The sequence below is a fragment of the Kogia breviceps genome, chromosome 14, assembly GCF_026419965.1.
Source record: "Kogia breviceps isolate mKogBre1 chromosome 14, mKogBre1 haplotype 1, whole genome shotgun sequence".
Lineage (NCBI taxonomy): Eukaryota > Metazoa > Chordata > Mammalia > Artiodactyla > Physeteridae > Kogia > Kogia breviceps.
Genome location: NC_081323.1, coordinates 75692944 through 75720405, shown reverse-complemented (window position 1 = coordinate 75720405; position 27462 = coordinate 75692944). Strand labels below are relative to the sequence as shown.

Sequence of the window (27462 nt, the reverse complement as noted above, 5' to 3'; positions counted from 1 at the left end):
CAAAGAAGGGTGGAGTCTTTCTCGGCCTTACCAGCCAGCCCAGCCCCCTCCCAGAATCCTATGTCCTGCCCAACCTGCCGGAATCTGTGATCCTTTTGTTGGGATGGGATTGAATTCCCTAGGGCTCCGGTCCCAGACCTGGCCAGCAACTCCAGTAACCAGAGCTGTGTGAGAAGAAAAGGCCAAGCCATTGGGGTAGCCACACCCCAAAGAGAGATGAAGTCTCAGGTGAGTCACGCCACTGAGGGGCCACTATCTCTGTCCCAAGGGCCACTGCTGACCTGCAGCCCTGCCTCACCAAGGACCCAGAACTTTGGCCTCCCAGCCCCTGGCTGTCCTCTCCTTCCGCCTTTGAGGGTTCTCCCACCCAGTAAGTGTCCCGGGGTGAGGACACCTGCCCCCAACACCCACACCAGGCCTCTAGAGACGTGAGACGCGCACGGGGCTCTGGGTGGGGACTTCAGGCTCCCTACTTCCTCCTTCTAGCCCCAGATCCACTCAGATTCCCAGAGATGGGCTCCAGCCAGGGAGGGTGGGGCTGTCCCTGGGACCATCAGGAGTCACGGGGCTGCCTAGGCAGAGACAGAGCTGTGGCAGGGAGCAGATCTTCACCCATCTCTCTGCCTCCAGCTGACTCAAATGTACCATGTCCCAGCACCTGCTTCTCCCACTTGTGATCCTTGGTAACCTCAGGGGACAGGGTATGGTTGTAAGGGGCCTGGCTTCTACCATCTGGGGAGCTGGAAAGCAGGACTCCAGGGGTCTGCCTGGGGAGTGAGGTGTCAGAGGAGGTAGGGGAGGAAGACATCAGCGAAGGTGGGAGTGAGGTGTTGGGAGGGGAAGGAATAGCATATGAGAGGAGGAGGGAAGGAGGCCTGGGTGCCATGGGGGGATGGAGTACCTGTAAAACTTGGGGGGAGGGGGTCAGGGAGGGCGTGTTGTGAGAATAGGTCTCCAGCCTCTTCCTGCCTCCATCTTTCCAGCCATGAGCCCCATCCCAGGAGCCTTCCAGGACTCAGGTAAGGCAGCTGGACTAGGTGAATATCACCCACAGAGGCAGAAAAGATGGGAGGGGTAGCGTGGGTGCTGGCAGGGTCGCTGAGAGGGCAGGGAATTGGGGAAGAGGAAAGTAGGAAGATGGCAGCTGGGCACTGTCAAGGGCTGGATGTCACCAATATCTTCCTCTTTTTACCCTGTGACTCCCAGCTCTCAGTCCTACCCAAGAAGAACCTGAAGATCTGGGTAAGGAAGGGTGGGAGTCTGGTCCTCAGATCTTAAAGGAGGTTAAAACTGGCTAACCGATGAGGGAGGTGGAAATGATCAGAAACTTAGAAGCGCCCAGGTTCTCTTTGTTCCCTGTTCGGGGGCAAAGTGAAGTGGATTGGGGGGTGGGGCTTTGCCCTGAGTTACTTGGGCCTCTGGCTTGGGGGACAGGGGCAGGTGATGACCTCCACGGTATCCCATTGCAGACTGCGGTCGCCCTGAGCCCTCTGCCCGAATCATGGGGGGCTCAGACGCGCAGCCGGGCAGCTGGCCGTGGCAGGTGAGCCTGCATCAGGGCGGGGGCCACATCTGCGGGGGCTCCCTCATCGCCCCCTCCTGGGTCCTCTCGGCCGCTCACTGTTTCGTGACGTGAGTATTCGCCCACGTCCAGCCCCTTTCTTTCAAAAGCCCAGCCCGACCCGCAGCTGGGTGCCGCGGACTCAAGGCTAAACTGAAGCCCAGCTACCCCCGCCTCCCCGCCCTTCTGAAGCTAAGTGCCCTGCGGGGTATCCAGGTTCGGAGTGTGGTGAGGCCGCCAGCAGACTCCGCCCACCACTCCACCAAATATCCGAGTCTGAATTCCATCTTCCCAAAGCCCCCCATCAAGCACCTCCAAATCGCAACCGCTCCTCCCCCTTTCAAGAGTCTGTCTCAACCTCGATCGCCCCAGCCCCGAATCTGGATCGGATTCCGCCCCTCCTGGCTTCCCGCTGACCCCACCTTCTCCCTGGTTCCAAGCCCCCAGCCCCACGAGGCCTGCCCCCTCCGTGCGGGCCACCTAACCCCACCCCGGCCTTGGCCTCGGCGCAGGAACGGGACCTTGGAGCCCGCGGCCGAGTGGTCGGTAGTGCTGGGCGTGCACTCCCACGACGGGCCCCTGGAAGGCGCGCACGTCCGCGCGGTGGCCGCCATCCTGGTGCCGGACAACTACAGCGGCGTGGAATGGGGTGCCGACGTGGCCCTGCTGCGCCTGGCCTCTCCCGCCAGGCTGAGCCCCACCGTGCGGCCCGTCTGCCTGCCCCGCGCCTCGCACCGCTTCGCTCACGGCACCGCCTGCTGGGCCACGGGTTGGGGGGACGTCCAGGAGGACGGTGAGTGGGGCGGGGGCGGGGGGGGTGCGTCTCAGGAGGTGGGTTATTGGCGAGGTGGAGGCTACCAGGTGGGGCCCCAGGGCAGCCCGCACTGGATGCTTGATGGGGCCGTTCCTGAGATGAGGCTATAGGTGGAAGAGCAGAGAGGAGCGGGAGGGGACATCGGTTTGGGATGTGGTGGGCGCAGAGACAAAGATGTCCAGGAGGCAGCTGGAGGGGACCAAGCTGAGCCCTGGGGAACAGGGGGCTGCATTCCTGACTCACAGCATTTCTTCTCTGGTTCTGCCCACAGACCCCCTGCCTCTCCCCTGGGTGCTACAAGAAGTGGAGCTAAGGTTGGTGGGAGAAGCTGCCTGTCAGTGTCTCTACAGCCGGCCTGGTCCCTTCAATCTCACTTTCCAGCTATTGCCAGGGATGCTGTGTGCTGGCTACCCAGAGGGCCGCAGGGACACCTGCCAGGTGAGGGGAGGCCCCTGCACCTGCCTGAAGGGCCAGGCAGAGCCCTCACCAATAGGAAGCAGTATGAGTAATAGACAAATCCCATCTCTCTCATATTTCTGAACCTCATCTGCAAAAAGAGGGCAAGATTGCCAGCGGATGGGATTGATGTGAAGATTACAAATGGACAGAACTTGGGGCTCAACAAATGGGCACTATTATCAATGGCATTATAGCGCAGTGGTCACATGCCAGACTCTGGAGTGTCACACTGGTTAGAAGCTCAGTGCCACCACTTATTAGCTGTATAGCCTTGGCCAAGTTATTTGACCTCTCCCTGTGCAGATTTTCTCATCTGGAAGATGGGATGATAGTGTTACTTGTCGGGAGTAACCTCATCGGGAGGTTAGGATGATTAAATAAATCATCATATGATTTATTAATCATTATGATAACAATAAATTTGTACATGTAAAAAACATTTAGAACAGTGTCTGGTCCTTAGTAAGAGCTAAATCAGTATTAGCTATTATTACTATTATTATTATCATTATATTATTATCCCATATCCTAGCTTATAGCACAGCACCTATTACTTAGTAGATACTCAACAAATAGTTTTTTTTTTTAGTGAATTAATCCTTCACAGGAGGGAGTTTTCCAGATAACCTGCTGAAGGCCAAAACATGATATATTTTAACCATTTTCCCCAGAAATGTTCCTCCAATGGCACACAGCTTTGAAGGCACTCCAGCATGCATGGTGGTGATGGGGATTCAGGCTAGATGGTTTTCAGGGTCCTTCCCAGTTATGAAGTTCCAGGACCTAGGGACATAATCCCTGCCTTCTTGAACAGGACTGCCAACAATTCAACTTCCTCCAGACCAGTGCTGTCGAATAGAACTTGCTATGATGATGGAAATGTTTTCTATCTGCACTGTCTGGTATGATGGTCACTAGCCACACTGGCTATTGAACATTTGAAAGGTGGCTAGTGATCAAGGAATTGAATTTTAATTTTATTTAATTTTAATTAATTCAAATAGCCACATGGAGCTAGTGTCTGCCATATTGGACAGCACAGTTCTAGATGATTCTGCGCCTTCTTTGTAACCCTTCTGGGGTCACAGAGGTGCCTCACCTGGAATATAGTGATATCTTAGGGACAATGCCCCAGCATTAAATGGCCCCAGAACCCTTGTTTTAGTGTCTGTTCCTTGTAGTTCTTCCTCCTTACTTGCCTTCAAACTGTCCCTTCTTGCTGCTTTTCTAGTAACCTATTTCCAACAGCCTTTCCCTCCTGAATGCTGGCATCTCTGATTTACTTTAACAATTTAACAAGGAATTCTAACAACTTAGAAATCAAAGACAGGGTTTGTTTGAACTATTTATTGAACAAGAATCATTGGCTCTGAGTGAGACCTGCAGGCCGCTCTGGCATGGCCTTTAATGCATTAGTTTGGTGCTCCTGGCTTTGACTGCTCATCAGCCTTTCTACTTTACAAGGCTTTCTTCTGTTTAGAGTTGTAGGGATTACAGAGGACAAGGCACAGCCAACAAAGGTTTCTAGGAGAAGGTGGCTGTATGTAGGGCCAACCAGAAGAGGTGTAGAACCTTTGCGAGGTGGTCCGGTATAAGCTGGTGGGTCTCTGGGCTGATCCCGTGACACTAAGTCATCTATCATCAGGGAGACTCTGGGGGGCCCCTGGTCTGCAAGGAAGGTGGCCGTTGGTTCCAGGCGGGAATCACCAGCTTTGGCTTTGGCTGTGGACGGAGGAACCGCCCCGGAGTCTTCACTGCTGTGGCTCCCTATGAGGCATGGATAAGGCAACAGGTGTTGGGCTCAGAGCCTGGCCCTGCCTTTCCCACCCAGTCCCCGGAGCTCCAGTCAGGTCTCCCCGAGCCCACAGATGAGAACTGCACCATCGCCCTGCCCGGTGAGTGGGGGCAGGACCCCTGGATGTCAGCTGGATCTGGGAGATTTGAGATCAGGTGGAAACTGCCTGGGGTTCAGGAAGCCCCCTCACTCAGGCCTCTCACCCTTCAGAGTGCGGGAAGGCCCCGAGGCCAGGGGCCTGGCCCTGGGAAGCCCAGGTGATGGTCCCAGGATCCAGACCCTGCTATGGGGCACTGGTGTCTGAAAGCTGGGTCTTGGCACCTGCCAGCTGCTTTCCGGGGTGAGTGAAAACCCAGACTCAGGCAGATTCTTGCCCCTCCCCCCATCAGTCTGAGACACTATCTAACTGGCCCAGCCCTTCCCCTGGGTAGGATAGGGGTAGGGGAGTGGGGTACCATTGGGAGGTGTATGATCCAGCTCAAAAATCGGGGTCCTAGTCTCTCTGGGGCGAATAGAGGGGTAATACGAATTCAACCCAGGATTGGGGGGGCCTGGGGGGGTCTGAGTGCACAGGTCTCAGGTCCGGGATGCAGAATCCTGCCTGGAGATCCAAAGTCTAAGCCACGGGTGGAGGTTTAGAGCTGAGCATGCGGGATCCAGTCCACGTCTCCAGTCTCCCCATCCCACAGCCGCATCAGCTCAGACCTCCCACCCCGCGACCTGGACGACTGGCGCGTGATGCTGCCCTCGCGCCCGCGCGCGGAGCGGGTGGCACGCCTCGTGCCGCACGAGAACGCCTCGTGGGACGATGCCTCGAACCTGGCGCTGCTGCAGCTGCGCTTGCCCGTGAACCTGAGCACGGCCCCGCGGCCAGTGTGCCTACCCCACCCAGAACACTATTTCCTGCCTGGGAGCCGCTGCCGCCTGGCTCGCTGGGGCCACACGGGTGAGCAGGGGCCCGGCTCGGGCTGGGCGGGGCGGAGCCGGGCCCGGACATCACCGCAGCGTAGGCCTCCTCCCTTTCTCTTCCAGAACCAGCGACCGGAGCCGGTTCGCTGCTTGAGGCGGAGCTGTTGGGCGTCTGGTGGTGTCATTGCCTGTACGGCCGCCAGGAGGAGTCAGTGCCGCCGCCGGGAGAGCCGCCGCTAGCTCTCTGCCCCGCCTACCTGGAGGAGGAGGTGGCGGGCCGCTGCTGGGTGAGCGGCGGGGGGAGGGGCCCATGGGTCTGAGTAGGAGGGAGGGGCAGACTGGGGGCGGGGCCTGAGAGAGACGGGAACTGGGCTAGGCGATCGGGGGACGGAGGCGGGGCCAGAACGCGCTGGGGGCGAAGCCTGGCCCAGAAGGACTTTGGGGAGGGGCCCGAGACCCGCCGTCACGCACGGCGGGCCTTTTCGCTACGTCTAGGTTTAAAGAGAATCCTAAAGTGAGAGCCGACTTATTACACAGATTTGTATTGGAGCCTGGCTTGGAGGAAGTGGGATTTGTTATGTCCGAGTACGCGAGAGTGTGGAGTCCAGGAAAGCCCCAGGACCTTTGGCATCCCCTCATCAACTGGCACACACGTAGAGGCTGGTAACACACACACTCTCTCGCTGCAGAACTACTCCCATTGGAGCCTTCTATGCCGGGAAGAGGGGACCTGGTTTCTGGCTGGAATCAGAGACTTACCCAGTGACTGCCTGCGTCCCAGAGCCTTCTACCCGCTGCAGACCCACGGCCCATGGATCAGCCATGTGACTCGGGGAGCCTACCTGGAGGACCAGCTGGCCTGGGACTGGGGCCCTGAGGGGGAGGAGACTGAGACAGAAACTTGTCCGCCTCACACAGAGCATGGCGGTGAGGAGGTGCCTTTGGGGCTCCTGGGAGTGCTTAGATCCATGGTAGGGGCTTTGGGGGTCAGCTGTTGGGCCCCCACTGAGGGAGTCGCCTCCTCTCCCTAGCCTGTGGACTGCGGCCAGAGCCGGCTGGGATGGGGGCCCTGTGGCCCTGGCTGGCAGAGGTGCATGTAGCTGGAGAGCGAGTCTGCACTGGGATCCTCGTGGCCCCAGGCTGGGTCCTGGCAGCCACTCACTGTATCCTCAGGTGGGTCTCACCCATCTCCCTGGCAAGAGGGAAAAATTGGAAGATGGGCCAAAGGACTCTTTCTTTTTTTATATAAATTTATTTTATTTATACTTGGCTTTCTGGGTCTTTGTCACTGTGTGCAGGCTTTCTTTAGTTGAGGCGAGCGGGGGCTACTCTTCACTCTGGTGCACATGTTTCTCATTGTGGTGGCTTCTCTTGTTGCGGAGCACAGGCTCTAGGTGCATGGGCTTCAGTAGTTGTGGCGCGCATGCTCAGTAGTTGTGGCACATGGGCTTAGTTGCTCTGCGGCATGTGGGATCTTCCAAGACCAGGGCTCGAACCCTTGTCCCCTGCATTGGCAGGCGGATTCTTAACCACTGTTCCACCAGGGAAGCCCCAAAGGACTCTTTCAATAGAGGTTTGTTCTCCCTTTAGGGCTTTTATAGCACAGGGTAATTGCTGCGAGGTGTTTTGAGACAGAAGAGAGATTTGGAAGGAGGAATAATGAATGAAGGAGTTAGTGGAATGTCCCTGGAGATTCATTCCACCCTTTCCCCTGGACTGGGAAGGACTTTATCAGCAATGAGGGGAACAGGAAGTGACACTGGACCTTGTTCCAACAGGCTGGGCTCTACAACAGTGCCTTATATTGAAGTGTACCTGGGCCGGGCTGGGGCCAGCCCCCTCCCACGGAGCCACCAGGTATCCCGGCTGGTCATCAGCATCCGCCTGCCCCGGCACCTGGGACTTCGGCCCCCGCTGGCCCTCCTGGAGCTGAGCTCCCGGGTGGAGCCCTCCCCATCAGCCTTGCCCATCTGCCTTCACCCAGGGGGTACTCCCCTGGGGGCCAGCTGTTGGGTGCTGGGCTGGAAGGACCCCCAGGACCGAGGTGAGAGCCCTGGGTCCTGGGGGTGAGAAGGGGCTGGACACCAGAATCCCTGGGACAACCTTCCTTCCCTCTCTCTAGTCCCTGTGGCTGCTGCTGTCTCCATCTTGACACCACGACTCTGTCACTGCCTCTATCAGGGCATTCTGCCCCCTGGAACTCTCTGTGTCCTGTATGCAGAGGGGCAGGAGGATAGGTGTGAGGTACGGAGCCTGGGTATCCTGGTCCAGGCAGGGGAGAGGCAGTGCTGGGCAGCTGGACACCAGGGAGAGGACAGGGTTGGAATTCTTGGGTGCTGGGTCTCAGGAAGAAGCAGTGCTTCCTGACTGAACCTTGAGAGAGACCAGGGGCCAAGATGCCTGAGGATGGAGACAAGCAGTGTTTTGTGGCTGGGCCCTAGAAGGTGCAGGGGACCAGAAGGAAGGGTAAGAGACCCTTTTGGTCTTGGCTCTGATACTGCAGGTGACCTCAGCACCTCCGCTCCTGTGCCAGACTGAGGAAGGCTCCTGGGTCCTCGTGGGCATGGCTATTCGAGGCAGCAGGGAGCTATTTGCCTCCATCGGACCCGAAGAGACCTGGATCTCCCAGACAGTAGGGGAGGCGCATTTCCTGCCCCCCAGTGGCTTCCCCCACTGGCTCCCAGAAGGCGGCGACCTCTGTCCCCCTGACATGGCCAGGGCCTCAGGTTCCCCTCGAGCTGCTCTTTTCCTGCTGCTACTGTCCCTCCTGATCCAGGGCTGAGAGGGCCTGGGTCCCAGGGCCACCTCCCCTTCACCTCCCCCACCCCCTCCAGCCCTCTACTTCCCACCTGGTGGGGCTGGAATGTGGCCCAACCGGCTCTGTTCCCTTACCCAGAACCTCCAGAGCGCCCCACCCACCTAGACTGCAGCGGCTTCAGACAATTGGGCCTCAGTGCCCAGCTATTTTGGGCCCTGGCATGCTTGAGGGCAGGGGGAGCCAGCAGACCACAAAGGTGTAAACAGAGACACAGGTGGCCTTGTGGCACTGCTGGGGGCAGGCTGAGGGACCGGGGGAAGCCCCTGGGAGAGGGCCTCTCCCTCCTGGGCCTCTTTGAGTCAGGCCTTGGGCTCCCTCCCAGAAAATGTATCCCTGATAATGTGGCATCTGTCCCTCATTCCTGCCCCAGGGTGGGGGAGGTCGAGTGGCCAGCTGGGTGTGTGTCACCTCCCCAGTGGAATCAGCATCCCCAGCACACACCTGCTGGACACCTCAGCCCTAGCTCTCTTGGACCCTGCCGCCCATCCCCCCAGAGCAAGAAGGACTGAGGGTGAGGGTCAGAGGAAGGGTCCAGGGTCTGTCTGCCATATCCTGTACCCACACGGAGCCTGCCCCCCCCCACATACCCTGATGAATGGTGCCCCAGAGTGTTCACCTCCAGTGTCCCCAGTACACACACGACAGTTGTACCATTCAAGGGTCCACCACATCCTGCCCAGTGCCCCCAGGGTTTGGGCCCCATCAAGAGTCCCCTTATGTACATATCACTACGTCTGCCCACCCTCACTTAACCAGTGCACCTCCCTGCATTCATTCAACCACGTTCCCTGCTAACTGCTAAGTCCCGGCACAGCTTGGGCCTTGACAAGCCCATGAAGTGCTCCCAACGTGGTGGTGAACACATGGACTGGGGATCAGGAACAAGTCATAGAGGAGCTTCTAGCAAAGACTAAGGACAAAGGGAGACCCATCCAGGGCAGGAGGGGTGCTTGGGGTGGAAACCAGCCGCTGAGGGTGGCAGGGGGGTCACCATCTCTGAGTTAAGTAGGCAGAAGGTTGGGAAGGGGAGACCTTACAGGGAAGTTGGAAGTTCTTGGGAGATTGAGAAGATGGGCAGAGGTTCTTAAAGGCCCTGGCTAATCTTTTTTTTTTTTTTTTTTCCTTTGGCCACACTGCATGGCATGCAGGATCTTAGTTCCCTGACCAGGGATCGAACCCCTGCCCCCTGCAGTGGAACACAGAGTCCTAGCCACTGGACAGCCAGGGAATTCCTGGGCCTGGCTTATCTTCAGCTGCCAGATCCCAAAGAGAATATTCCCCTGCATCTGTCTCCACAGGGGCATACACCCCTACCTGCTCCCGGTGAGGCAGGAGATAGATGGGCCCCAGGCTAAGTAGCTGGAGTTTGTCCCCTGTGGGCAGATACTCCAAGATGAAGAGGAGGAGGAGCTAAGCCCTGCCCAGATAAGAGACCATATATTTCTCATTCTCAAGGTCAAGGAGACCTTCCCGGCTATACATGCGCAGAAAGGCTCCTCAGAGGTCAAAAAGGAGGGGGTGCCACCCCAGAGTAAGTGATGCCAACCTATCCATAGACCTCTTTGCTAGAATCCATCTTGGCTAAAAGTTGCGCGCGCGCACACACACACACACACACACACACACACGGACCCTGAGGTAAGCCAAGTATGGACTCAGAGGCAGAGAAAGCAAGATGATTGGCCAAAGGAAACCTAGAAGAAATGCCCCATATAAGTGATTCAAACTACCCACGAGGGTGTGACTCTCTCTCTGAGTCCAGCCGTGTGTCTATCCACACGTACCCTTTTTCCTCCTAATAAACACTTTACTTGTTTCACTACTTTCCGTCTCTTTGTGGAAATTCATTTCTACACAGCTGATGGGACCAGGCCTTGTCACTGCCCACTGGTCCTGTGGTGGTCTAGTGGCTAGGATTCAGCGCTCTCACTGCCATGGCCTGACTTCAGTTTCTGGCCAGAGAACGGAAATCCTGCTTCAAGCCGCTGCAGGCCCAGGCCACCCAAGATCACCTATACCCAGTCAGTCACTCGTATGTCATCCCCCACAAACATTTAATATACCCTGTCCTCTCCCCAAACCTACCCACAGTGTCCAGGGCCTTCCCCCTCCACCCCAGCTTAGACCCCTTCCCGAGTCAGTCTTTTTTTTTTTTTAATAAATTTATTTACTTACTTAATTTATTTATGGCTGCGTTGGGTCTTCGTTGCTGCACGCGGGTTTTCTCTAATTGCATTGAGCGGGGGCTACTCTTCGCTGCGGTGCGTGGGCTACTCGTTGCAGTGGCTTCTCTTGTTGCGGAGCACGGGCTCTAGGTGCGCGGGCTTCAGTAGTTGTGGTTCGTGAGCTGTAGAGCGCAGGCTCAGTAGCTGTGGCACATGGGCTTTGTTGTTCCGTGGCGTGTGGGATCTTCCCAGACCAGGGCTCAAGCCCGTGTCTCCTGCATTGGCAGGAGGATTCTTAACCACTGCGCCACCAGGGAAGCCCCCCGAGTCGCTCTTGTCCCCCTTTCCCATTCCAGGAATTCCCTGCCCTCAAGCCTGGGCCCTGAAGTCCTGGCTCAGAGGTCCAGACACCTAGTCTTATGGAAGGTAGGTGGACAAGTGGGGCTCTGTTTTTCTAACGCTTGAAGCCAACACACTTTCCCAATTGCCCAGATTCATACACTCACAGAGGAGGCTCCTGACCCCCAACCCAGGTATATGGGCCTCCTTTCCCTGAACCTAGGCCACCTGCGCCCTCCTTCTGAGGACGATTCACCTGGACCACCCTTCCCCATCTTTGCCTTGTTAACACCTTTTCATAATCCCTTTAGGTCTCAGTTCTAAAGGCACCTCCTTAAGGAGCCCTTCTTGATGCCAGCCTAGGTCAGGCTCCTGTAAGTGGCTCCCAGAGCCCGCCCGCATTCTTCTTTCTCCATCACAGTTCGTAGCTTGAAATTATTCTGTAATTGCTTGTGTCATATGATTCAAGTCTGTCACCCCAACTTCACCATGATCTCAGGGAAGGCAGGGACAGTGTCCACTTCGTCTCCTGTGCCTGGAACATATTAGGCTCTCAGTAAGTATTTGTGGAATGATTTAGCACCACCAGACATGCTCACCACACCTCACCACACGAAGATGAGGCTGCAGGCTCCACAGAAGGACCTGAAAAGGCCCCAGCCCGGGGGGCAGACCTGGCTGTCCTGGGCTCAGATGCCAGGCCTCAGGCGGAACGGAGGGAGAAGCAGCTGTGGCCCGCACGGTAACACAGGCCGAGCCGGGCCCTGGGGGCATAACTGGTCCGGAAGACCTGAAAGACCTGGGACAGAGAGCCGCTGGGTCAGGAATCCAGCCATCCGGGTTTCCAGCTCTGCCTGGGGCTGCTCAACCCACCCCCGCCACACACACGCACACACGCACACGCGCGCACAGCCTAGGGGTGCTCAACCCAACCCCCCTGCCACATACACACTCAACCTAACCCCCCCGCCACACACACACACACACACACACACACACACACACACACACACACACACATACACACAAACACACACAGCCTAGGGGTCTGAGAGGACTCAGGACTTTGGCAGCAAGAGAGGCCGGTGGAGCTGAGCAGGGAGGGGCGGGGCCGGGGGAGGGGCCGGCAGGTAGGTGCCCTTTCCCAAGAGCTGCCACTCCGGAAGGAAGATACACTGTGTACCCAGGCTGTGCTGGAGACTCGTCCTCACTGCCGGCTGCGGAGACCCCAGCGTTTCCTCTGTGCCCGCTGCCTGCCTTCGAATCTGCCTTGGACACCTGCTCCCGCTTCCCTCTGGTCCTGACACCTGGATCTTGCCTTTGAACCCCAGCCTGAGGTCCCTTCCTTTGGGTGCCTGGTGTCTTCCCAGGGCCCCTGGTCCTGGGTCATGGCCCAGAGGGCAGGCCTGGGGCCTAGGTGGCTGGAGGCTCTGGCCACTCTGCTTTTGCTTGGATTATTCCGGAATGAGATGGGTGAGCGTGTGGGGGTGGGGAGTGGGGAGCACGGGGGTGAGGGGGGGAGCGGGGCGGCGGGTAGTGCACCGGGGCCGAGAGTGTGTCCCTTTTCTGGGGCACATTCCTTATTCTGGGCTCAAGAACCCCCAGCTTCAGCCTCCCTGGCTCTTGGCCTCTCCCCTCAGCTTTGGCTTCTTGGGGCGGGGGGCGGGGGCAGCCCTTTGGAGAAGCAGCAGGTAAGCAGGGGTCTGGGCACTTGAGACTTCCCTGATTACCCCTCCCTCTTTTTCCCTCCAGGATCCGCTGGGGCTGAAGGTGAGGCTCGCCAGGGAAGTGGGGGAGGGGAAGGGGAGGGGGAGGGGCCGCTGGTTCAGATTTCCCTGGGGCGTTTGAGTGCCTGACCCTCTCTGCAAGGCCGTCTCCTTCACTCCTGTTGTCTTATTTAGGCCCCCCCAGTAGCTCTGAGAGGTGAGGATTACAGCCCTCGTTCTTTGGATTAAGAAACTGAGGGGCAGAGAGATGACTTGCCCAACGGCACACAGCCAGTAAGTGGCAGAGCTGGGGAGCTGGGATTTAAACCCAGGTCTGACTCCAAACGTGGGTTGTTTTGAGGCAAACTAACCGAGGATCCGTCTCCTTGGCAATCCCAGCTTCACCATGTACTGGCTGTGTCTCGAATGCCAGTTCCCTCACCTCTAAAATGAAGTTGAGGGAGTTCCCTGGGGGTCCACCGGTTGGGACTCCGCACTTTCACTGCCGAGGGCCCCCGGGTTGGGGAACTAGGATCCCACAGGCCGTTCGGTGCGGCAAAGATAAAATAAAATAAAATGAAGTTGATTCTGGGCATTCCCTGGTGGTCCAGTGGTTAAGACTCTGTGCTTCCAATGCAGGGAGCATGGGTTCGATCCCTGGTCAGGGAACTAAGGTCCCGCATGCCATACAGTGCGGCCAAAAACAAAAGATTTTTTTTAAAAATGAAGATGATTCTGTGTGTCTCCTGGGGCTGCAATGAAGAGTCTGGAAGATTAAGGAAGTGAAAGCCCCTTTGAGGCCTGGCTTGCTTGAACTGCTGGTCTCTATTGTCCTTTTTACAAGGAGAGGGGGAGGAGCCTCACTGGGTGGTTTTCCCTGCTTCTGAGCAGGTGACTTTGTGAAGGGCACTTGGGTCCTGCTCCAAACAGTGGCCTCTGTGGGGGCGGGGCTGTCCTGGAACCGAGACATTCACACCTTGGGAGCCCGGCTGCTCCGTTTGTTTGTTCAACACACATCCACGACTCCATGCATGTGCCCAGCCCTGTGCTGGGTGCTGGGGACGTGGGGATCTGCCTTAGTCCCTGCCCCTAGGGAACGCCCAGGTTGGCTGGTTGAAGCAGACGCCGTCATAATGCGGAACAGCCACGTCCAGGAAGCACGGACCTCGGGACCTCGGGAGCTCCGAAGCGTCGCCTCACTCAGCCAGCAGGGTCAGGGCAGGCTACAGAGGGACTGAGAATTTGAACCATCTCCGTAGGCAAACAGCGGTTTGCTCAGCGAAGTAGGGATGAGGAGAGGTATTCCAGGCAGAGTGACCTCACTAAGCCAAGGTCTGGAGGTGAACAAGTGTGTGGCCCGCTGTGACAGGGTGTCCAGAGGGATGGCTGTGCCACGGAAGGTCTGGAGTCTCTCGTAAGGGCAGCGCGGGCCAGGGAAGGATTTAAGCGGGGGTATGAGCTGGCCAGATTTGTAAGGAGTGGAGCAGATGGAAGGCAGGAAGGCCGGTGAGGACAGAAGCTGGATGAGACCTTAATTAGGCACTGGGTCGAGGGTAGCGGGGGCGGGCAGAACTGACCGTGACTGGTGAGCCACGTGATGGGGACACAGGGTGGCTGGTTTCTGTGAACTCACTCCCCCACCTCCAAACCAGACCTCCTGGGCTATGTTGGGAGTGGCAGGGTCGAGGATGTGGTTTGGGGGCCCCTGAGGACCTCTGACCCCCTCCCTCCCTTTCCTCCCTGGGCAGCCTCCTGTGGTGTGGTCCCCCAAGCACGTATCACAGGTGGTAGCAATTCAGCCCACGGCCAGTGGCCCTGGCAGGTCAGCATCAGCTACAAAGGCGTCCACGTGTGTGGCGGCTCTCTCCTGTCTGAGCAGTGGGTGCTGTCGGCTGCTCACTGCTTCCCAAGGTACCAGCTGGGTAGGGGGCAGGGCGGGGAAGTCAAAAGTGGGCTGGAGGTCAAAGTTCAAGGATCAGTGTAGGTCAGAGGTTGGAGGTTCTTGGGTTGTATCTAGGGGTATCAATGTCAGGAGTGAAGGCCAGAGGTCACAGGGTAAAACTAGGATGCAGGGTGGACCCTGAAAGGTCAGGAACTGAGGTTGGATGCCACAAGGCAACAGGGAACCGAGTCTCTCGGGTCCCAGCCTTTGCCCCTCTGCCTGCAGGGAGCACCACACAGAGGATTACGAGGTAAAGCTGGGGGCCCACAAGCTGAACTACTACAGCTCTGACACCGAGGTCCGCATGGTGGCGCAGGTCATTTCCCACCCCAGCTACCTCCAGGAGGGCTCCGTGGGTGACATCGCGCTCCTCCAGCTCAGGGGCTCTGTCACCTTCTCTCGCTACATCCGGCCCATCTGCCTCCCCGCAGCCAACGCCTCCTTCCCCAATGGTCTCCAGTGCACTGTCACGGGATGGGGCCATGTGGCCCCCTCAGGTGAGGGTGAGGTGGGCGCTGATGTCTAGAGGCACGGAGGGAGCCGACGTGGGGTAGGAGGGCCTGGGTAAGCATCTTTTGCCCCCACAGTGAGCCTCCAGGCCCCCAAGATACTGCAGCAACTTGAAGTGCCGCTGATCAGTCGTGAGACCTGTAACTGCCTGTACAATATCAACGCCAAGCCCGAGGAGCCCCACTATATCCAGCAGGACATGGTGTGTGCTGGCTATGTGAACGGGGGCAAGGACGCCTGCCAGGTACATGCGGGGGGTCCAGGGGAAAAGATGAGACAGGCGTGTCTTGGGAGATGAGGGCTCAATGGGGCTGGCACGGATGGTTGGAGGCCTGGGGTCTGGTCCTGACAGCTGCTGTGTGGATTTTCTCCTCAGGGTGACTCTGGGGGCCCGCTCTCCTGCCCAGTGGGGGGCCGCTGGTACCTGGCAGGCATCGTAAGCTGGGGTGATGCCTGTGGGGCCCCCAACAGGCCCGGTGTGTATACTCTGACCTCCAGCTATGCCTCCTGGATTCACCACAAAGTGGCAGAGCTCCAGCCTCAGGTGGTGCCCCAAATCCAGGAGTCCCAGCCTGATGGCAACCTCTGCATCAACTACGGGGCCTTCAACTCTGCCCCAGCCCCAGGCTTGGTGGGACCCCTCCTTCTGCTGCCACTAGGCCTGACCCTGGGCCTCCTCCGCCCACAGCACGACCACTGAGCTACTCACCCTGGGAGCTGACTTGCTTCCGGGACCTCCACATCACACCCAAGGGCACACACCTACTCCCAGGATGCCTGGGGCCTGACTTTGAGCCACTCCTTCCTCCCAGGACCCTGTAGGAGTTCAAAGCACCATCCTGACCTTTGAGCCCACTCTTCTGGGTTGCTCTTTGGGACTGTAACCTCCACCACAGGAGTTTACTGCCTAGGAGTCTACTGGCTGGAAACACTGGTCACCTCCATCTGCTGTCCACAAGCCTATCGGCTGGGCTCCTATGGAGCCCCCAAGGACACTCAGCTATGAAAGTGGGCCCCGGCTCCCCACCTGTTTCTAGAAGGCTGCCCAGATGCCTGCTGCTGAAAGGCTGGCTGCAGCACATCACCTGCTCTGCCTGATGAGCCCCATCATTTCACCCGCTCACTGTTTTCTGGGCTGGGGCTGCCTCTGGGCAGCATGCTTTCAAGGACAGAAAAGGCCCCACTCTTGCCTCACTGGCTGCCACGCCCCCGAGCCCCGACTCCTGGACTCCGGAGGACTGAGCCCCCACCGGAACTGGGCCCCGACTCGCCTCTGGTGTGCAGGCTTAGACGGAGCGAGATGGAGTAAAATGTTCTGAGCACAACTGGCCGTGTGTGTGTGACATGAAATGAGGCCCATCCGCTCCGGGCCTCTCCCTCCCACCTCCAAAGTCCAGAGCCACTGGCAGAACTTACTTTATTAAAAAAATGACGAAACAGGTCTGTACATATTTACAGGCTGGGGTGCAAGGAGGCACGGGTCCAGCAGCAGGGGCACAGGCCACTCACTTCTTGGAGAGTTTGACTTGCTTGTGCTTGGGGGGTGCCCACTTGAGGCAGACAGAGTCCACTGCGGGGAGAAGAGGCATGAGAAGCGGGACTGGGCCTCCGGGCCCGGCCGCTGGCACTGGCTGCTCTGCCCTGGGCCCAGGCCAGGTTTCACCTCGAGGTGAGAACAGGGGCAGACAATCCTGGGGAGGGGGCTGCCCCAGGCTTCGGTCCTGGGAGCTGGTCAGACTGGTTGGGGATCCGATGACAGCAAAACAGAGGCCTTGGCTCACGGCAGTCCTTACATCTACCCCCCACCCCACCCCACCCCCACACACACCCTGGGCAGACTCCACCCACCTGTTATGGGTGGTTTCTTATACTGGGCACTTTTGAGGTGTTCCTCCACCAGCTTGGGTGTGACACAGATCACATGCTGGCCCTTCCAGTACTTGACCATGTTGAGGGACTGGAGGGTGCTGATGATGTCATTCTGGGTGATGCTCGTCATCTGGCTGCAGAAAGGGATTAGAGCAGATGCTGGAGAGAGCTCCCTTCTGGGGTTTGGCTGGGACAGCAAAAGGGGACAAGGGGACAGTTTGACAGCACCACGGCCAATCTTAGGAGAGTCCTTCCCTCTTTGAGGGTTCCAGGTGCCTCCCTTACCTAAGGTCCTTGATGGACAGTGTGCCCCGGAAGTCTCGCAGGATCTCCAGAAGGACCCAGGACCAGTAGCTGCGGTAGCTGAGCTTGCCCAGGTCAGACAGTGGCTTCTCAGGGGAGCCTACTGTGCTCTCCAGCTTGGACAGCTCATAACCTGGCAACGGTGGAAATGAGGAAACTGAGGACCCACCCTGCCCTGGCACCCCTCACCACAGCTGCCCTTCCTGGACAGGCCGGGAACCACTCACTGAAAGCAATGAGGAACTTTCCATAGCCACGGCGCTGGTAGGGGGGCAGGGTCAGAATGCAGGCCACGTTGTTCCCATCCGGTGACTCCTTTTCCTGTAGAGGTGGGTGGTCAGGACCTCTGCGGAGGCTCAGCCCCTGCTTCAGGTTCCTTCTCCCCCTCTCCCTCAACCCGGGCTTCCCAACCCAGCACCTTCGAGAAATAGCCGACGATGTGGGCTCCCTGCCTGTCCACCTCGGTCAAAATGTAAAAGACGAATGGCTCCACGTCGAAGTACAATGTCTTGTGGTCCAGGAAAAGCTTGGCCAGCAGACACAGGTTCTGACAGTAAATCTGAGGGGTCGCGAGGTGGAAGCAGGCTCAGGGAGCAGGCGTAACTCCTCCGCCTCGCCCCACGGAGGCCTGGGCAGGAGCTGCCGCCCTGCCCTGCAAGTGCCAGGCTCCAGACAGCAGCCAGTGCCAGCACGGTAAGAAGTGGGATCCTCACCAGGACAGTCACGTTTGGAATTGGAAGGAGTCTTAGAGTCACGTTCTGATGGACGGGGAAACTGAAAATGAGAGAGCTACGCGCACTCAAGGAGGTAACGGCAGAGCTGGACCAATCATGGCTACCGCTTCTGAGCGCCGAAGAGGAGCTCAATCTTCACAGACACGAACTCTTCTATTTCAGGTCAGGAAACAAGCCCAGAGGAGACAGTGGCTCGCTCAAGGTCCCATGGCTGGTGAGCACTAGGGCAGGACTCAACCTGCTCTACGAGTTCTGACTGTCCATAGCTGTGTCCTCAGCACCTAGCGCAAGGCTAAGCGTGAAGCTGGGAGCTTGGTAAATGTTTGCTGAACGGACGACCCTCGAGCCTGCCTCTGCAGCCTGAGCTGTCTGCCCACTCAGCCACACCGGGACAGAGACCAATGTCAGGAGGGCCAGTGGGACCTGGAGGTTGGCTTCATGGCAGAGATCAAGGACACCTTTTACATCCACTCTCGTTTGACTCAACAATTGTGTGAGCCCAGCACTGCTAGACCCATTTTGCTTAGGAGGCAACGGAGGCTCTGGGGGGCGGCAGGGGGGAGTGCTTGCCTGAGGACCCAGAGCTGGAGAAGGCGGAACTGGGAAGAACACCCGGGTCTCCTGCTGGGGCCCCTCCTGCCGCCCCCAGCCCCATTCATGCTCAGGAAGGCAGAGCAGGGGGCTCTGGTGGGGCTAAGAACGGGTATTTCCCAAGCTACTTACCACGAGGCTGACAGAGGCCCATGTTTACTAAGCCCCTATTCGATGCCAGGGACTGTGCTAAGTACTTGACTTTGCTGTCTCATTTACTCCACTAACAAGCCTGTTAGTTAACTATTAGCATGACTCCTGTCTTAAGGATGAGGAAACAGGAACAAAGGACCTTAAGTAACTTGTCCAAGGTCAGCTAGGAAGTGACGGGGCGATTTGAAGCCAGGAGCCACTCAGAAGCCAGGCCTCTGCGCCTTACACTCCACGGGCCTTCCCCAGGAGACCCTCCCGGACTGACCGGGCAAGGGTCAAAGGCCCCACCCTGCCGCAACGAGGTCCTTCAGGAGTGGTCTGGGCCACAGAGCTCTCCCAGCGGGGGACCTCACACAAAGCAGTTCACACCCAGGAAAAACAAACACCTTTTCTTCAGGCAGAAAGAGAAAGCAGTTTTTAAGAACAGCCTGGGGCAGGACGGTCTCCCCTCTGGGTTCCCAAATCACCTGAACCTAAGCCACCGCAAGCTACCCCATCAGAAGGCAAGTCCTCAGGGACAGAAGGGAAACCCAGAACTCGAGGCTGGCACCACAGGGCCACGAGTTGACGACGCACCAACCACAGGCCGAGCGCCAGGCTGAGCACAAGCCCGCAGTCCTCTTCGCACACTGAGGCCGGCCTCTACCCTTTGGCGACGGTGAGGACCGTCGAGAGGTGCCCAGCGTGCCCCCCAGCCTGCCGCAGTGCCTCCCCCCGGGCTCACCTTGTGGTCTTTGCCGTCCACCTCGTACACAGAGATGTTGCTCTTGCGGTAGATCTCCTTCCCCGGGGGCTGCCGCCACTGGCACTGGCCCTGGGGGTGGGGGCGGGCAGGGCAAGGCACGGGCATGAGGCCCCAAGGTTCCCTGCTAGGTGCCCCATCCCGCCCTGTGTGGCCTGCAGCAGGCCTCTGCTTCTCTCCACCTGGAGACCCCGGGCTCCACCCTTCACCTGCATGGAGTAATCCTCGCAACCGTCTGAGGAGACGGACGCTACTTTACAGATGGAGGGACCGAGCACAGTCACTGGCTAAGTAACTGGCTCAAACATCACACAGCGAGACGGTTTTAAGTGCAGCTCAGCCTGGCTCTGGAGGACTCTGGAGAGCTGGCAACCACGACAAGGGCATTTCCCAAACCACATACATTTGCCTCAGTGTCTACCCTGTGGGAAACACGCCAATGCCCTGCCCCAGCAGGTCCTGCATATGGATTAAAGCTTCCTGTCTGCCCACACCTCATGGTCCCACGGCTCGGGGCTGTGCTTACTTCCTCTTTTCCACAGGGGAACCTGGCACTGGACTGGCCTTGATAAACATGTGCTGAGGGCAAGGGACTCCAGAAGGTCCCCAATCCACAGAAGAGGAAACTGGGGTCTGGGGAGGGTCAGCAAGTTGGCCAAGGTCACTCCGGCAAAGGCAGAGTCAGGCCTGGAATCCACGTCTCTCCAGCCGGGGCAGCTTTTCCTTGGACTCAAACTGCTCTGGACCTTGCCTAGTGCCGCCCTCAGCCTCTATGCCCACCACCGCACTCACCAGGCCCGGCCCGGCCCAGCCTCACCAAGTGGAAGCGGTAGCTCTTTTCGTATTTCATGTACTTGAGGCAGTACTCGCAGAGCCAGAGCTTGGGCTGTTTCCCGTAGTCTTCAGGGAACGGGGAGAAGTACCAGGCGTCGATTTCGTAGTTCCCGATGTGGATCTTGTCCACGTACTTCACCTTGGTGATCTGTGGGCGAGGTGGGAGTGAAGGGCAGGGGATGGCTCGGTCGGGGCAAGAGATGCCGTAGGGAAGGGGTGCCCCCAGTTAGGACCCCCTCCCCTACTTACCGCCTCATGTTCCTTCTCCAAGGCTGCTGTCGTGGGGTCCATCTCTGCATAGGTCTGAATGCGAAAGAGCAGTGGACACAGGTGAACAGGGGAGGTCAGGCCACCCCTCCCATCCCAGAACCCAGCACTTCCCTCCTGTCTAGCAAACCTGTTTCCCCTGGTTTCGGAGCTGACTGGTCCAAGTTCCTCTCCCATCTGCCCACCCACCCATACATCCCAGACACTCCTGATGCCCAAGTTTGGACCTGTTGCCTGATGAACAGGGCTACGATCAGGAGGCCTGGTTCCAGTTCTTGGGCTGGTAAGAGCTTCAGCTGTACAACGCAATCAATCCAGCTCTGCCACAGTTGTTGTGAGACAGATGACATAATGGGCCTGATCTTCCACTTCCACAGCAGGCACTGGTGCTGACTCCGCGGTGTGCCTGGACCTCTTTCCTGCCCATAGGACTGCTCCCGGAGGCCCCTCCCACAGGCACGTCGGGCTCTAGGTGTCCAGGAAGGAACTCAACCTTTCCTCCCGGCAAACCTGGTCATCCTCCTGGGTTCCCCATCTCACTAGGAGCATCACCTTCAGTCCAACTACCCCAGACCAATAAGAGGCCTGCTCTCAAGACTCCTCCTCCTCTCTCAGCCTGGCCTTAGGTCTACCTCCTTGTCATCTCTGGCACCGGTTCCTCTGTCCCACACCAAACAGCCACTGCCACCATCTCAGGTCTGGATAGTTGACGAGGCCTCTGTAAATTCCCAGCCTCCAGTCTCAGCCCCCTCAAATCGGCTCTGCTATCGACACTCCTGTTTCTGGCCTCCACGCTTTTGCACATGCAGTTCCTTCCACCCTGAATGTCCTTCCCTCTCCTACAGCTGCCAGAAAATGCTTACTCAGCCTGGTACCGAGCATGAGCCAGGCAAGTGCATGATGAGGCAGAGCCTGGAGAGTGATCACGTGTAACTGTTTTTGCTGTGCTCTCCCTGTCCTTCGAGGCCCAGCACCCTGGGAAGGTGTGGTCAACAATCCTCCAGGAGGCCTGACTGGATTCTTCCGATGCAGAATACATTCGTTCCCGAGTCAGGAATTCAGTGGTCAACAACAGTACCCTCGGACTCCCCATTCTTGGTTTCCCCCATTTCCCAAGTCTTTGGAAGGCAGGGACTACAAGTCGGGTGGCACTCACAGCCCATCTTGTTCTTAGGCTAGATGCTGAAGGAGGAACCAAGTCCAGCCTGACAGTGGACACAGGTAGGCCTATGACCTATACCAGAGTAGATGGCAGTCTTGCCCTGTAGTTCAGAAGGGAGAAGGAGCCAGTCTTTTGCCCAGAACCCCTTCCACAAAGCACTTTGCCTGGATGGCCTCATTTAACCCTTTTGGCAATGCTGAGATACAATGTTCTTACTTCTACTTTACAAAGAAGTAAACAGGCAGGGAGAGGCGAGGTCACTGGCCCTTGGGGACTAGCCAGCTGCCATTTATTCTGAGTACTAAGCACTTACGTCATAGGCATTACTCAGACAAGCCTGAGATGGGAGTCCTCACTCTCTCCACTGCACGAAAGAGGAAACTGAGGCACAGAGAGGTGAGTTCACAGAACTGGCACCCAGCACAGCTGGGCATGGGTCCCTCGCCTGTCCAACTCCACACCTAACCCCTGCAAAAATGAGGGAAGGATGATTTTCCTCCTCACATGCCTCTTTAAAACACATTTCCCAACTCATACAACACAATCCTCCTCTGTAAATGCATTAAAGAACTACAAAAACACTACTTTCCGTAAAGGCTGCAGTTTATTTAGAATTAAACATTAATTAGGCTCTGAAGAACCTTGCTGATCGTTAACTCGCTGTTACTCGTTCTTTGATTTTAACCCCACTGGCCCACTGTCAACCACCCTGCTGACTGCCAGCTTAGAGGTACATCTTTGCGACTTAATGTGCCAGGGCAGCCTCGCTGGAGAGCTAAGAAAACCTTAGATCTGTGCTGTCTGGTAAAGCAGTCACTAGCCACAAGTGGCTACCTAAATTTAAGTTCATTACATTCAAATAAAATTTATTTTTGGGCTTCCCTGGTGGCGCAGTGGTTGAGAGTCCACCTGCCGATGCAGGGGACACGGGTTTGTTCCCCGGTCTGGGAAGATCCCACATGCTGTGGAGTGGCTGGGCCCGTGAGCCATGGCCGCTGAGCCTGTGCGTCCGGAGCCTGTGCTCCGCAACGGGAGAGGCCACAACAGTGAGAGGCTTGAGTACCACAAAAAAAAAAAAAAAAAAAAAAATTAATTCTTGGGACTTCCCTGGTAGTCCAGTGGTAAAGAATCCGCCTTTCAATGAAGGGGACACGGGTTCGAGCCCTGGTCAAGGAACTAAGATCCCACATGCCATGCAGTGCGGCCAAAAAAAAAAAATCTTTTAATAAAATTTTAAAAATTAGTTCTTACTCACACGAAACACATTTCAAGTGCTCAAGAGCCACACATGGGTAGTGGCTACTGTTTCGGACAGCACAAAGGTAGAACATTTCCATTTATCACAGGACGTTCAATTGGACCGTGCTGCCTTAGATGGTGAGAGAATTTTTTTGGCCATGCCATGTGGCTTGCAGAATCTTAGTCCTGACCAGGGATTGAACCCGGGCCATGACAGTGAAAGTGCTGAGTCCTAACCATTGGACCGCCAGGGAATTCCCAATGAGAGATCTTTCTTAACTCAGGTATTTCAAATTTTTTTATCATAGCACTGTAAACCAACTGGCAAGTTTGTGTATATACATATATATATTTGTATGTGAGATAGAAGCTTCATAAAACAATACTTACCTTTAATAAAGTACAATGCACTATGATATTTTCTACCTTGTCCTAGTTCTTCCATTTTTGAAATTTAAATGGTCACAACCCACTGAACTAATTTGGCAATCTACTAACAGCCCCACAGTTTGCAAACCATTGCTGCTAAGCCCAGGTCGAGCACTCAGAAGGATAGACTGGCACTGGTTGAAAATAATGAACGTCTGGGTGCCTTGAGAGCTCCATAAACCCTCCTCTTGTGTGCACACCCCATCTCACAAATCCAGAAACTAAGATTCAGAGTGGGAGGATAGAAACCCCCCAGGGCAGGCTAGCTGTGTGAAAAGAACTCACGTTTTGGAATAAAGTGGCAGGAATTTCTGGCATGTTTCAAAGAGCTTGTGCCCCAAAGTAGGACAATCTAGTTGGCCAATCTAATTCCTAACCGGATTCCTAAAACTAGCTGTACCTCCCTCGTAAACTGGATATATAATGCTTACCTCACAGAGTGGCTGTGAAACTTCAGTGAGATCATATACTGAAATACTTAGCCTAATACTGTGACTCACAAGCCTATAAACGTTTGCCATTATTACTCTAATTTCAACCCACCCTTTTACTAGCTGTGTGATCTTGGGCATGTTACTTAACCTCTCTCAGCCTGCTTCCTGTTTTCCTCAATAAGAACTAATTATCCCTGTGGTGTTGAGTTGTTAGGGAGGCTCTGATGAGCCTATACAGGCACAACACTCAGCACAATGCTTGGCAATAGCAAATGCCCCAAATCACTCATTCTCTTCCTCCCCTTTGGACTTCAGGTCCATCTGTCAATGTGGCACAGCCAAGAGCAGGCATGAAAGGTGCAAGAGGCCTGAGTTCCAGTCCCAGCTGTGTCATTTCCTTGCCACGAGACCGCAGCCAAGCTCTCACCCTCTCTGAGCCTCAGTTTTCTCATCTGTGAAGAATACCTGGGAAGAAGTAGATAGAGACCCCTACACACTGTAGGAGCTTAAGAAATGGGAGCTGCTGTGGTTTTGGCACTGGGACCCAAGGGAGTCAGCAGAGGCAGCTGAGCCTCCTGCGGCCCCGGGGAAGGGGAAGGGCCCGGACCTTCTGCACGTGGTTGATCTCGTCGTGCTTGCGCTTTTGGTTTCGAGTGATCTTTCGCTCCGGCTGCTCGGCCAGCTCGCTGAGGTACTTCTCTGAGTTCTTCTGCACGGCATCCTTCACTGTCTTGGTCAGCGCCAGCCGGTTCTTGTCTACCCATTCGTCCAGCCGCCGGTTAACTGTGAGAATGGGCCATGAGGGTGCTGCCCTTCCGCCCCCGCCCCCCCCACCACAGACCTGGATACCCCAAGTCACTCACAGCCCACATAGTGTACATAGAATTCCTCTCGGCCCTCCTGATCGTTCACTCGAGACTGGATCACTTCAGCAGAATCTGTGAAGGGAAAAGGCTAGGATCACCAGGAAAGAAAACAGTGCTGGAACAAGAGTGATCCTTCACACTGAGGAGCAGTTTCCCAGATTCTGTGGCCAAATGTACGCTAACCTCACCTGTTCACATCTGCCACTTCCTTCAATTACTGTCTGAGGTGGGCCAGATTGGGCTGTTATTCTTATTTTAGAGACGAGGAAACTGAGGCTTACCCAGGGTCACCTATTTGAAAAGAGCTAATACTTAACTGAATTTAAATCTGGCTCCAAATTCAACGTTTGTTTTACTATACTCAGTCGTTCATTTGTTCAGGGGTCATGAGGGCTAGCTGTGGAATCAGACAGTCCCGCTTCCTAGCTATATTTAACTGAACAAGTTATTTTGGCTTTCGAAGCCTCAGCATCTTCATCTGTAAAATAAGGATAACCATGCCCATCTCAAACGGTGAATTAATGGCTCTAAAGCTTTCAGTACAGCACCTGACAAACAGCCGACCATTCGATAAACGAGGAAGGCAGCCACTGCATGTCTGGCCCTGTGCTCGGTTGCTGCTGGATACAGTGATGGACCATGAGCAGGCCAGCCCTCCGGAAGTTCCCACTTTGATGGAAGACAGACAGACAGACAATGACAACATAATGGTACATATACTATAGCTCAGGTGTAAAGAAAATGTTGCATTTCTTCATACAGAAAGGGAACATACAGAAGGGAACGACTCAATCTGCCTGAAGGGAGTCAAGAATGGCATCACAGGGGATATGATGCTAAAAGGATGACTGGGGCTAGCCTGCTAAACAAGGAGAAAGGGAAAAAAGGGCATTCCAAGCAGAAGGCACACGCGGTAAAAGGCATATGGCCTTCAGAGCATACAGTATGGTCTGGTCTGGCAATGGCCTTTACTAGAGGAGCTGAAAAACAGAGAGGTTACAAAAATTAATGCCATTCTAAGGAAATTGGGGTTTATTTTGGAAATGAGGCAAAGCAATAGAAGAGAGGGGAAGCTCGCTTTTGTGTTCTGGTAGGTCCTGTCCGCGGGCGGCTGCAGGGCATGGATGGAAGGGGGAGTCACAGAGACAAGGGAGACCATTGAGGAAGGAGATTAACAAGAAAAGGGAATGAAGCCTAAGACTGGGCGAGGAAGTGGATTGGGAGAGAGCGCTACACACATTAGGAAGAACTTGGCAAACGCCCAACTCAGGGTGGTCTGTAGGCGGCGCCCGGGCAAGTCCGAAAGCCCGCGTTCTCCTCCCTCAGGCCCAGCCCCCGCTCTTAAGCCCCGCCCCCTGGCCCTGGGTCCCGCCCTCACGCCAGGTGCTATCCGGCCGCCGGCACAGGTACGTTTCTCCGATCTCCACGGTGACTTCTGGCTCGCCACGCGCCGGGGTCGGCGGAGAGACGCGGCCCGGGGACGGAGAGGTCCCCTCGACTGCCACATTCTCGCCAGGCCCGGGCTCGCCCTCCCCCGCGCCCCCTGAAGTCGCCGCCGCAATCGCCGCAGCTGCTCCCTGTGCCGCCATCGCTGTAGTGGAAGTGACGCCAGAATACAGCGCCGCGCAGGGCCTTTAGCTCCGGGTCAGCGACTCGTGGCGGAGGCCGCGGCAGGCTGGAGGGAGGAGGGGGTCTGTTACGTGGCAGGAACTCATTGGCTCTTGCAGCGGTCTCCGCCGCGCTGGGCCAGATTGACGTGGACTGTGCCGGTTGCCCTGGAGTTGTTTTCCGTTTGGAACTATGGCTGCACCCTAGAGTTGAGGAGAGGAAAAAGGCTTTCCTGATGTGATGCCTCAGCTCGATCTTTTTAAAGGTCCGGGTCCCTGATCAGGGGGCGGTGCCCCCACTTTACCGGGGCAGGGCCAAAGCAGCCTCTCTGGATGCCTGGCTTTAGGGCGATGAATTTGGCATTAACACCCATCCCCCTGCCGCCCACTTCCGCCTGCCAAATACGGGTCTCCCATCTTTGAAGACTGAAGAAACTGCCTTCCTTGTTGAGAGTGGGAAAAGGACAGTTGGGGTGGGGGAAGCAGGACGGATGTGTGTCCTGGGACAGCCAATAAATTACTCTCACAGAATCAAGCCTTTGTAAAGAAAGAACCAGGTCCCCTAAACGGAAACTAGCCAAAGGCAGTGGACATAATGGAGAGCATCTGGGGCTTATTGAGTGAGGAATCCTGGGTTCTGCCCCTACACTGAGGAAGTTGTACAAGTATGTCCATTCCCAGAGTGTCGTTAAAGGTTAAACTGTATAAGCCATATAACTATAAAAAGGTTGAACCATATACTTATCTCTTATGTATTGCACAATACCTGACAGGGTAGGTGCTCAAACATTCCCTTTGGCCTCTCTCTGAATCATCTTTGACTTATAATTTGGTTATTGGGCTTAGAAACAATTCTAAGAGGGGTGTAATGCTCAAGCCCTATGAGGTTATAGATCAGGAAATGTCTAAGTATTTGTGAGGGATGGCAGTAGGAAGTGCTGGTAACTTGGCTTTGGGGGAATGAAGGAGTTTGGGGGGAGCAGTAAATGCCAGTTGTCTGGCAGCATATGAAACAGAAGAAATAAAAGGCAAGAAAAAAAAAAAGAAAACTGTAGTACCTTTTCCCACTCTCCACCCACCCCTAGAACTATGTAGATGATTCACCCAGATCCCCTAGAATCTTTTTTTGTTGCTTCTTTGTGCTCATATTTCCTTTGATGGGCTTTCAAAAGCCAGCAACCAGAGGCCTGTTTGGCGAACTGCCGCTCAGGCTA

The 27462-nt window shown here is 56.2% G+C and overlaps 3 protein-coding genes across 5 annotated transcripts; 2 read left to right on the top strand and 1 right to left on the bottom strand.

Moving 5' to 3' along the window:
• The first annotated feature begins 646 nt into the window (after positions 1-646).
• PRSS36 (serine protease 36) lies at positions 647-9116 on the top strand. 3 transcript variants are annotated; one of them, XM_059036200.2, is made up of 15 exons: positions 647-683; positions 984-1019; positions 1207-1242; positions 1470-1632; positions 2074-2354; positions 2647-2813; positions 4480-4729; positions 4840-4969; positions 5319-5575; positions 5662-5810; positions 6228-6465; positions 6570-6711; positions 7317-7582; positions 7661-7782; positions 8042-9116. In XM_059036200.2, exons 1-15 carry the CDS (start codon positions 647-649, stop codon positions 8318-8320), a joined length of 2553 nt encoding a protein of 850 aa, XP_058892183.1. In that variant the 3' UTR covers positions 8321-9116. The 3 variants fall into 3 exon arrangements, with proteins under 3 accessions (XP_058892183.1, XP_058892182.1, XP_058892184.1); XM_059036199.2 differs by having other exon boundaries at positions 5662-5825; XM_059036201.2 differs by lacking the exon at positions 7661-7782 and having other exon boundaries at positions 5662-5825; positions 7317-7395.
• Positions 9117-12248: 3132 nt separating this feature from the next.
• Positions 12249-16440, top strand: PRSS8 (serine protease 8). The gene is made up of 6 exons (XM_059036254.2): positions 12249-12333; positions 12613-12630; positions 14315-14477; positions 14734-15005; positions 15096-15262; positions 15395-16440. The coding sequence occupies exons 1-6, from the start codon at positions 12249-12251 to the stop codon at positions 15716-15718; spliced, it is 1029 nt and encodes a 342-aa protein (XP_058892237.1). The 3' UTR covers positions 15719-16440.
• KAT8 (lysine acetyltransferase 8) lies at positions 16419-26267 on the bottom strand. The gene is made up of 11 exons (XM_059036220.2): positions 26020-26267; positions 24639-24713; positions 24383-24558; positions 20494-20547; positions 20228-20392; positions 19393-19482; positions 17609-17749; positions 17418-17511; positions 17173-17323; positions 16867-17021; positions 16419-16588 (listed from the first exon to the last, which is right to left on the bottom strand). The coding sequence occupies exons 1-11, from the start codon at positions 26228-26230 to the stop codon at positions 16524-16526; spliced, it is 1377 nt and encodes a 458-aa protein (XP_058892203.1). The 5' UTR covers positions 26231-26267; the 3' UTR covers positions 16419-16523.
• Between the last annotated feature and the right edge of the window lie 1195 nt (positions 26268-27462).

What these genes read in the sequence shown, in the direction of transcription:
- KAT8 (XM_059036220.2), bottom strand. Translation starts at nt 26,230, where the DNA reads ATGGCGGCACAGGGAGCAGCTGCGGCGATTGCGGCGGCGACTTCAGGG. An exon ending in TGGAGAAGGAACATGAGGCG is followed by an intron (nt 20,393 to 20,493) that starts GTAAGTAGGGGA and finishes CCTCGCCCACAG; the next exon opens with ATCACCAAGGTGAAGTACGT. An exon ending in AAAGTTCCTCATTGCTTTCA is followed by an intron (nt 17,324 to 17,417) that starts GTGAGTGGTTCC and finishes CACCGTTGCCAG; the next exon opens with GTTATGAGCTGTCCAAGCTG.
- PRSS8 (XM_059036254.2), top strand. Translation starts at nt 12,249, where the DNA reads ATGGCCCAGAGGGCAGGCCTGGGGCCTAGGTGGCTGGAGGCTCTGGCC. An exon ending in GCTGCTCACTGCTTCCCAAG is followed by an intron (nt 14,478 to 14,733) that starts GTACCAGCTGGG and finishes CTCTGCCTGCAG; the next exon opens with GGAGCACCACACAGAGGATT. An exon ending in GGGCCATGTGGCCCCCTCAG is followed by an intron (nt 15,006 to 15,095) that starts GTGAGGGTGAGG and finishes TTGCCCCCACAG; the next exon opens with TGAGCCTCCAGGCCCCCAAG.
- PRSS36 (XM_059036199.2), top strand. Translation starts at nt 647, where the DNA reads ATGTCCCAGCACCTGCTTCTCCCACTTGTGATCCTTG. An exon ending in GCCACTCACTGTATCCTCAG is followed by an intron (nt 6,712 to 7,316) that starts GTGGGTCTCACC and finishes TTGTTCCAACAG; the next exon opens with GCTGGGCTCTACAACAGTGC. An exon ending in GGCAGGAGGATAGGTGTGAG is followed by an intron (nt 7,783 to 8,041) that starts GTACGGAGCCTG and finishes CTGATACTGCAG; the next exon opens with GTGACCTCAGCACCTCCGCT.